Genomic DNA, 10813 nt, shown 5'->3' with positions numbered 1-10813 from the left:
AAATTATTCAGTGAAAATTTGTGTGGAATATGAATTAATATTCTTCATAGGATGAACTTCTTATGAAAGACACATGAAGACAGATGACCTCTTTCTGGTATTCTTCTCGTTATTGGCTTTACTGTGTGTTGTGTGAATCATCATACAACAACCATGACTACAATATCCCCATCTTTTTCTTACTTCAATAGATATTTAATGACCCTGTGTATCTCTGACGACAGTTTTACCTGACCAGAAGAGGCGTAGCATCCTCTGTCGAATCTGCTTGGTCTTGATGGTATAAACAACAGGATTGAGCACCGGAGGTGTAAGAAAGTGAAGATAGGAGAGCAAAATACGACTGCAGGGGGAAGCCTGTTTCCCAAATCTGTGGATCATAGACAGACCAATCATGGGTGTATAGAAGAGTAGTACGGAGCAGATGTGGGAGACACATGTGTTGAGAGCTTTGAGGCGCTCAGCCTTGGAGGCAATGGTCAGCACTGTTTGGAGGATCAGGACATAGGAGAGAACAATGAGCACTGAGTCCACACCCAGTGTAGAGAGAACTACAAAGAGACCGTAAGCACTGTTGATGTGGGTGTCAGCACAGGCCAGCTTCATGACGTCTGGGTGCAGGCAGTAGGAGTGGGAGAGCAGGTGGCTCCGACAGTAAGGCAGTTTCTTCAGCATGATGGGGGCCGGGATGTGGAGACTGATGCTGCGCACCAGGATGGCCAGGCCCACGATGGCAATGCGGGGGCTTGTGAGGATGGTGCCATAGCGCAGGGGGTTACTGATGGCCACAAAACGGTCAAAAGCCATGGTCAGCAGCACAGAAGACTCCATGATAGAGAAACTATGGATGAAGAAGAGCTGGGCTAGGCAAGTGTCCAGTGCCACTTCCCTGAGACCCAGCATGTAAATGATGAGCATGGTGGGAAGTGTGGAAGCTGACAAGCCCAGGTCCGTCATGGCCAACATTGACAGGAAGTAGTACATTGGCTGGTGCAAGGCAGGCTCTACCTTCACCACCCACAGGATCAGGCTATTCCCTGCCAGAGTGGCCACATACATGGCACATAAAGGGACAGAGAACCAGACATGCACTGCTTCCAGGCCTGGAATGCCAGTCAGGAAGAAGGAGGTGTTGGTGTGGTTGGAGCCTGACATGAGAGCCTGGAGGAGCAGAATTCCAGAAAGAAGCACAATCAGAGTCCCGGAATCAAATGTGTTACTGAATCAGATCATCTGTAAACCATGATCTTATGGACTCCTCCAAAGCTTTCTCTAACAATATGGCCTTACACTTTTTCTAAGTATTTTCCCTAGTTCATAAAAATGACTTTTTAAGAAAATGAGTTTGTACAATTATTAGAAAGAAACTTCTGTACATAGTAAGGCTGGCTCAGGTCACACCAGAAAATTAGCCCCCAAATCAGCATTGAAAACATGGCTCAAGATAGGCATTGAGGTGGTGTTGAATCCAAGTGTTCTTTACACATTTTGGGATATGAAGTAAGTTCTAACATAGTTAATATGACTGATCTGAGACCAGAATCAATGGGTCCTCTATTTCTATCAAATTCTTTATGCTGTCTTTCAATAAGTAAATATGAGAATTTCGCACATATATTTGCTTTCATAACTAAACAATGTAAATCAAGACAATGCCCCTTAATACATTAGTCCCCCTACCTCTCCAGAGAACCCATAAACACCTAATCACACACACAGCTTAAACATTTTATTCAAATATGACTGATTCATTAAGTTATATGACTGATTCAATAAACTAAAATATATATTTAAGTTATATATCATTGTTTAATAGAATTATTCTCAACTCATATATTAAGCAAATATTTTAAATCTTATTATAGCCATTCAATGATATACCAATAAGAATGTAGAAAATATAAAACAACATTTAATTGGCAAGGAATTAGGGCTTGGATCTACTCACAAACTAATTTTTAGAGGTACATAGTAATGTGCGAAAAGAACAACTGCCTTCTTTCGATTCTGTCCCTTTAAGCTTTGACCATTGTTTGATCTCTTGCCATTTCAGTTGCAATTCTATATTTAATCCATCATGCATTTCAATTTTAAAACACAGTGACAGAGAACACAGTCTGAAAGTTGTTTTTCTTTTCCTATTTATCATAAACTAAAGAAGGAAGTTCTAGAGTTTTCTGGAATGCAAAATATCACAGAAAAGTAGCTAACAAGAACAACTCTATTTTGAAGGATCTTATTTAATCAAAAAATTATCAATAGTTTAAAATGTTAATTTTTTCTTCTATGACATTGCTCCTCTCTTCATTTTCTCACCTTCCCTTTCATTTGTCTTGAGATAGACAAGCTACTATTACTCTCTCATTGAAAAGGAAAATTCATATAATGAATTCCGTTGTTTTTGTGCTACAGGTAAAAATATAAAACAGTAATTCATTGTGTTTGTGTATAATTTACTTTACCAAGCATGTTCACATACCATTTAAAATCATCTCAAGCTTCAGAAGTTTTCACGAAGGTTTTTTTCTTTCAAACTAAAACACTTAATCATTAAGAATTCAAGTATATAACTTTGTCGAAGTCACTTGGATCATTTAAGAACTCAGGGCCAGAAACAATTCTAACTGACTTTGTGGTTTGTATGCTGAGTCTTGTAGACTGTATCTGAAGACAGACTCCAGCTGTTACTGAATGGGTTCCAGATATAAAATGTGTCCTCAAACCAATGCAAACTGAAAGTTCCCATGAATTTTTAAATTTCATTTCCTGTATGGTCACAACCTATGATTTTCCTCTGGTATTCTATTTCACTACCTACAAATTTATTCATTAGTCAAACTGACCTAGGTACTGCTCTAGATGCAAAAATAAAAGTTATGAAGAAATGTCCTGATAATGAAAGAAACACCTGAATCAACCTACTTCAAATATACGAAGAAAATAAACCAATATTAAAGAAGGTTGGGGTTATATTATATAAAAAAAATTTAGGGTATTGTTCTCTGAGAAAGAGACATTGAAGAAAGAGCAAGCAGTAAGGAGGAATGGATGGTTGGAACTGTGCATGGGTGAATGTGTGTTTGGTAGGAAATGCATACAGATTCATCAGGAAAACAATCAAATAATTAGTAAACAAGTTAATTTAGAAACAATGCATGCTATGGCTAAAATGTTGATATAGGAGAGGTAAGAGGTGATGGAGCTCCAGAGCCAACTCAATCCCTTAAGAAAACTGCAGGTGACTTGAAAGGGTCACAGCAGGTGGTAATTCCTTTCTGGGGTGAATATATATATATATATGTGTGTGTGTGTGTGTGTGTGTATGCATGTGTGTGTGTGTAGTGCAGTGGCTCTGAAAGTGTAGACCTTGGAGAATTACTATTGTAATATTCAATCACACATTGATTGAATGTGTGATAAATTCAATTTAATAGGTGCAATCCAAACCTACTGAATCAGGATTTCTTGGGTTGAAGCCCAACATTTGGTCTTTCAATAATCCTCAAGATGATTCTGATGCAAATCAGTTTGAGAACCACCATCATCAAGTACAACATTTTCTCTTAAAAGCTTACTGCAATGTGGTTGAAGACCCACTAAAATAATGGAGTGGGGGAAAACAATGATTATGAATTAAGAGAAAAGTGGCACCCTTTGAAAGAAACTTCACTCCTTAATGTTGACCTCTGTGAATTTTCCTGCAAGTATACTCGGGCACAAATACAGATTCTTTGGGACCTTCTAAGTGATTCTTATTTCTAATAATTAAATATCAGAATTTATAATAATTATAATAAAGAAGGAAATTATATTTCCCCTGATAACTTATTGTAAAAGATAATGTTTTGCTTATAAGTAAATTGTATGACATTTAAACTCTGTTGCTGTAGGAAGTTGGGTAAGCAATTTTACTCTTTATTTGTGTAGATTTCTGCATTTCTAATCAGTTAGTTGTGGTACAAATGTAAAGTGAAGTGAAGAAGTTCAAAGACACAAACTACTAAAAATTATGCATTCAAATTAAGTATTTGCTCTCTAGGAATTCTCCATCTTATGTTCTGTCTGCACCATTTCTTTAAAATTAGAGAATCCCATACATTTGCACATTTGTTTAATTAACTAAAAGGTTCCTTGCTTACTCAACAGCACTAGGAGCCAATATTCTGCCACAATAGTAATAAGAGGATAATAAGAGCATGGGCTTCATATTCTCTACGGATTCTGTCTTCACACTGCGTATGTCTTCACATCTTCATGTGGATTTCAGTTTGCCCACCATCTAAAATTGACAGATTATAGTAATTCTTAAAACATACAAATCTTCAATGCATTATTTAATGGTAAACTAAAATAGGAAGAGAGCTTCCATGCTGTAAAGTGCTTAGTAAGTAAATAATTATTAATACTTGCCCATCCTTTAATTTTTACTAAATATACTTACCATGTAAAGTGCAAAAAACTTTTTCAAAGCTGATTCTCCAAAGATTTGGAAAGAATTAAAATTAATCTGGATAACCCTTGCTAATCAATTCACATCACCTTTCTTTTACCTTCCATCTCATGAGAAGGAAAAGAAACTGAAATATCTTAACAAATCAGTGGCCCCACCTGTCGTTCTGTTCTTCAAACTTTTCCTCATTTTACTTTCCCTCTCTTGAGGGGTCATAGAATCATTCTTCCTCAAAATTCAGGTACAAGCACATCAGGATGTATTTAAGGCAAAAGGGGAATTTTGCTGGTGCATCTCCTAGTTGCATAAATAACTGGCTTTATTTATGATAAGCTTTTCAGAAAGCTTATCTAATAGGCCCCAAATGGTGCCTGAAGATGAAGATTCCCTTTCTTTCTCTAAATGTTCAATGTAGTATCTCTTTCTGCCTATTAGGACATGATGTTAAATGATCAGTGGTAAGAACTTCAGCAGGTAGATTCAGCCTTTCCTCCTCCAAATCCCATGTCATTGACTCACCCACAAAGAGACAACAGCTAAGACCATTTCTCTCCCTTATTGGGAGTGCAATGGGAGGGAGTCCACAATAAAGACCAATTTTACATCACAATCAACCAATGCCCAGACACCATTCCCTGATGAATGCAATAGGCACCATGGGCTTTGGGGCAGCAACTGAATTTAACCATGTCATTATTAAACACATTTTGCCATAGTCTAGGTAGGCTCATGTTTGGAAGTGTTTCAATCCTGCAAAGTGTGTTTTATTAATTTAAAAATAATCAGCCATTTTGAGAGTACAAGTTTCACCATCTTCAAGACCAGAGATAAAGATGAAATCTACCCATTTTAAGTTGCACAAACTCTTCTAGCCTCTTTGTTCTTGTATATAAAAATATGGTAGCACAATTATTGGAAAATACTAGATATATGGTTAACCACAGTGGTTTTGAGGTTAAACTCAAGTTTTAATTGCAGTTGTGTCACTCAATAGCTCTAGAGTAATTGTGAATACTATTTATCCCCCTGAATCATTCAACTTCCTCATTCATGAAATTAGAATAATGAAAGAAAATAATGCATGGAATTATTGTGAGAATTAAATGGAATACTCTAGTAAAATTTTAGAATATTGCTTTTAGATATTCAAATAATTATTTATTTTATTATTTCATAATAGTATTATGAAAATGTCATATAATTACGTGTGCAAATTTTCTACTAGGATTTTTAAAAATACACATTACATTTTAATAGATTATTACTAATTATTATGTTCATGTAAATGCAACAAAGGGACTTTCTTTTATTATAACACAAAAAACAGAAGTTCAATAAAATGAAACACTTTCCAACTTTGAAGATACATCTTTCAAGTTCAACAAAAATCACAAAATTTGCCCTTAAATATAATCTAAAAACAAACACCTAATATTTCACAAAAAAAGTTTCATAATTTTCTTTGCTTCATAATGTAAGTATAATACAAAAAGGAAAATTCAATTTTAGATATGAGCATACTCATTTGTCAACCCCCTGGCTATGAATGTAAAAAAAATATGGCCCCAATAATTTCTGGCTCAAAGTCATATGTATGAATAAAGTGATGTATATTGAACATATTCTAACAAACAAATTTAACACTGTGCAAGATATAGTAGACATTGAAAAAAGAAGACCGTAAAAAGCTGTAGTTCCTGTGGAAAAGAAAATAGTGGGACAACTCCATATTGACTCAGGCTTTCTGCCTAAAAATATTTGATAAACACAGGGAAGGAGGTCGAATGTAAATTGAAAAAGCTCTTCCCTTCCTGGAGAGAGTAAAGACCTATTTTCAGATGGGCTGAGATGGATCAAGATCTGGGACAAGTCCTGCACAGGAAGAATTTGCAGAAGTAAGGGGTCCAAAATTCTTAGACGTCCACTTGAATTTTCCACCAAATATTTCATGGCAAATTCACAAAGGAAGATTCCAAAAAGTTCAGCAGAGAGCGGCACTGGAGTAAAGGACCAGGCTGTAGGCTGAATGGACATTCTGGAATTCTCGTAGCATCAGGATACTTTGATAGCTTTGTATGGCCAAAGATCTAGATCCCTTGGATGTGGACTTGTAAACTCCTAGATGGTTGAAACACCCATTCAGGAAGTATGAGCTTAAATTCAAGCTAAATTTTATCTCCCATCTTGAAACTGAAACTGATCTAAGTAACTTCAGAAAGTAATGTTAAGCAGTGTAAGTTTAAACTGTCTGTTGTGCTTTATTTGGTAAATTTGTTTCCTACAGCAGTATAGATTAATAATTTTAAAAATAAAGGGCATGAATTGATGAGAAAATAAGTTAAAAATAATGGAATCCAGATTTCGCTCTGCTAGGGGGAGATTACAACTAAGGAATAATATTTTGGGGCCGGTGCTGTGGCATAGCAGGTAAAGGCAACACCTGCAGTGCCAGAATCCCATATGAGTGCTGGTTTGAGTCCAGGCTGCTCCAACTTCCAATCCAGCTCTCTGTTATGGCCTGAGAAAACAGTAGAAGATGACCCAAGGGCTTGGGCCCCTTATCCACGTGGGAGACCTAGAAGAATCTCCTAGCTCCTGGTTTAGGAATGGCCCAGCTCCACCCATTGTGGCCATCTGGAGAATGAACCAGTGGATAGGAGATCTCTCTCTCTCTCTCTCTCTCTCTCTCTCTCTCTGCCTCTGCTTCTCTGTAATTCTGCTTTTCAAATAAAATAAATAAATCTTTAAATAAAAAAGAAGTAATATTTTAAAAGTAGTACAATCTTGCAACTTGTAACTCTTATCTATTACCAGTTTTCTTCAGAACTGAAGAATAAAAGTATGTTCAGATGAGAAGCATCACCCCAGAATAAACATAGGCTAAGTACAATTTCTCAGGCTGAGAGGAAATGATATCAGATATAAGGAACACAGGGTATGGCTTGTGATAATAAATATAACTTTCTCATTTAAGAATTTGTTTACCTGAAAATTGTGGTATATCCACAAAGTGACATATTTAACAATAAAAGCAAAAAGCATAGGAAGCATATGGATGGATCTCAGTACAGTCCTGGTGAGTGAAAGAATAAGATCTGAAACAAAGAAGAGCAAACACTTTATAAATACATGTATTTAAAGTTCTAGTAAAATGCAACCTAATCTGTATCAAAAGCAATCACTGCAGTGTTTGAAACAATTTGAGTGGGGAGTGGTGTCAGAGTGGTATGAAGCACAGAAAACTTTTGGAGCTGATGAATATGTTAATTATATTGGTTGTAGTTACAATCATGGGTCTATACAAATGTCAAGCTTATCAGACTGTACACTGTAAATATGTGCATCCATAATATATCAATTATATCTCAATAAATGTACTACAGTTGAAATGAAATGTTAGTAAAGTAGACATGCATTTAATATTATGGGATCATGATTCAAAGGATAGTAATAAGGCCTGACATTCTGGCATAGTAGGTTAAGCCACCTGCAAGGCTAGCATCTCATAAGGGTGTCTATTCGAATCCCAGCTTCTCCACTTCCAATGCAGCTCCCTGTTCCTGAGTCTGGAAAGGCAGCAGAGGATGACCCAAGTCCTTGGGCCCCTGCACCTACATGGGAGACCCAGAAGAAGCTCCTGGCTCCTGCCTTAGGCCTGGCCCAGCCCTGGCTATTTGTAGCTCTGCCTTTCAAATAAATATTTTTAAAAAAATGGATAGTAAAAAAAGTTATTGTCAGTGCAATGATAGCTAGTTCCATTGTCTATGTGTGAGAGGGAGGAGAATGAGGAGTAGGCATTTCAGGGAATTACAAGATGAAATAATAGTCAGATGCCATCATCTGTTTTTGTTTTTCTGGAGTACAAAAACTAGGGCAGGATCTGTTGAGAGATGAGGTGAGATCAAGTATGGTTGTATTTCCTATGCTTAAAGATGTCCTCATTCTAGTCTCCAATTAAAACTTGTCACTTCAATGAAGTGTCTTTTAATACAGCATCAATAAAATGGCCCTGCATGTATGTTCACCACCAAATCTGCTGTCTTGGGTTGGGCATTATGGTGCAGCAAAGGATTCTGCCATCTGGGACTCTGGCAACCCATAATTGAATGCCTGGGATCAAGCCTCAGCTCTGTTTCTTATCCATATCCTGCTAATGCCCCTGTGAAGCAGCAGATAGCAGCACATTGAGGATATAATATTCTATTTTGAATAGAAGGTGACTCAGTGTAGTTGAAAAACATGTTTGCAATGAACACATATCTAAAAGGGAATCAAATATTAGCAATATATTTCTTTCCTCCCTGCATCATAAATTGTAAATAGCTTTGTAATAAAATCTGACTGAATATTTTAGCAATTGACAAACTTAATTGAACTATCCATGGTTATATTTTTAATAGAGAAATTTTATTGTCAAAGTTAGCTGTAAGTTAAGTCCAGAAGGAAAGAAACCACAAAAGAGTGACGAAATAAATTTCTCTGGTTCTGACTTGTTTATCAGAGTTGTTCTCATAAATGGCCTTTCAGAATATCCATCTGGCTTATTTATTTTCATCTTCCCTAGAGAACTGAGAAGAAATTGAATCGTATATGGAGTCTATCACACCAAAGTTATAGCATGTTCTAGTAGTTTATGAGGGTTCAGAATTTTCTGTGTACCTACTGAAAAGTGAGAAGCTGTGATTGAATGTCATTCACAGAACTAGAGAATATCGGAGTTTCTACATTTCACATGTTCTACAGCCTCAAATATTGAGGTGGAGTGTTTATGTTGTGAGACACTAAATTGCGATAAATAGATCTTTGTTTTATTATTTTATGTGCCTTTATTTTAGAGTCTGACAATAAGAGAAAGAGTTGAGTGATGATATAGATGGGCAGACACAGAGCTAATAAATGAATAGAAAAACAGAGAGATGGATTGAAAAGGAGCTCTCATTCACTGGTTCACTCCCTAATTTCCACTGCAGTCTAGGCTAGACCATGCCAAAACCAAGGGCTGGAGTTCAATCCAGAACTCCTATGTATGTGTCAGGGACTCAATTACTTGAGCCATCATCTTGCTGCCTCCCAGGGTGCACATTAGTAGAAAGCTAGAATTGAGAACATAGCTGGAATACTGGTATATTAGCTGCTAAGCCAAAGGACCTCCCCCGAATCTTTATTTTAAATATATTTATTTATAATTTTAATAATTTATAATTATATTAATTATATTTAATAATTTATAATTTTAAAATTTAAAATTAAAATTTTAAAATTCCATCTGGAGAAACACCACATTGTTCATCATTGAGAGTTTTTAAAATGATTAATTGACTGACAGATTTGATGGAAGTTACACTCCTGTTCTGAGATGTTGTCAGACAGCAGCCTAGGACTGTGGTATTGCCAACAATACTTAATCCCTGTGACTCAGAGTGCTTTTGGGTGAAGCATTTTTAGAATGCGTACGCGAATCTCTTTGGTTTTGACACTGTAGACAATTGGGTTGAGCATTGGAGGCATAAGGAAATGTAGATAAGAGAGAAGCATGTATATTTGAGGTGGTAACTTCTTTTTCCCAAAACGATGAATGACGGAGAGGCTAACTAGTGGAGTATAAAATAGTAGTACAGCACAGATGTGGGAAATGCAGGTGTTGAAAGCTTTGAGTCGTTCAGCATTGGAAGCAATGCTCAGTACTGTCTTCATGATCATCACATAGGAGAGGAGGATGAGTACGGCATCTATCCCAAGTGTGGAGAGCATTACGAAGAGCCCAAAGCCACTGTTCACAAGGGTGCTGGAAGTGGACAGCCTTAGAACATCAGGATGAACACAGTAGGAATGAGACAGAGTACTCACATGCTCAAATTGTAGTCTTCCAAGTAGCACAGGCAGGGGCATGTGGAGGGCAGCACTGCGGGTCACAATGGCCAGCCCAATGGTTGCAATACGTTTGGATGTGAGAATGGTAGCATAACGCAAGGGCTCTCTGATAGCCACACAGCGGTCAAAAGCCATAGCCAGCAGAACAGCTGATTCAATGACCGAGAATGTGTGGATGAAGAAGAGCTGTGTAAAGCAGGCTGCATCTCCTATCTTCCTCTGGCCCAGGATGAAGACAGCTACCATGGAAGGCAGTGTGGAAGCTGAGAGGCCCAAGTCAGCCATTGAAAGCATGGAGAGAAAGAGGTACATGGGTGTGTGGAGGCTGGGTACTGTCTTGATAATGTGCATTATGGTGATGTTCCCCAGCACAGAAAGAACATAGATACAGCAAATAGGAATAGCTGTCCAGCAGTGAGCAGTCTCCAGGCCTGGGAGATCCATCAAAATGAAGAAGAAGCTGCTGACATTACTGTACTTAGGAATTGTCAT

The 10813-nt window shown here is 37.2% G+C and overlaps 2 protein-coding genes across 2 annotated transcripts; both read right to left on the bottom strand.

Annotated features, from left to right (window-relative positions):
- Nucleotides 1-195: 195 nt before the first annotated feature.
- On the bottom strand, nucleotides 196-1155 carry LOC133763805 (olfactory receptor 51G2-like). The gene has a single exon (XM_062197543.1). The coding sequence runs from the start codon at nucleotides 1153-1155 to the stop codon at nucleotides 196-198; it is 960 nt and encodes a 319-aa protein (XP_062053527.1).
- Nucleotides 1156-9865: 8710 nt separating this feature from the next.
- On the bottom strand, nucleotides 9866-10813 carry LOC133763804 (olfactory receptor 51G2-like). Its single transcript, XM_062197542.1, has one exon. The coding sequence runs from the start codon at nucleotides 10811-10813 to the stop codon at nucleotides 9866-9868; it is 948 nt and encodes a 315-aa protein (XP_062053526.1).

This window comes from Lepus europaeus, chromosome 7 (assembly GCF_033115175.1).
Source record: "Lepus europaeus isolate LE1 chromosome 7, mLepTim1.pri, whole genome shotgun sequence".
Classification (NCBI taxonomy): domain Eukaryota; kingdom Metazoa; phylum Chordata; class Mammalia; order Lagomorpha; family Leporidae; genus Lepus; species Lepus europaeus.
Note: the sequence above shows the minus strand (reverse complement) of the source record. Positions and strands in the feature narration are given on the sequence as shown.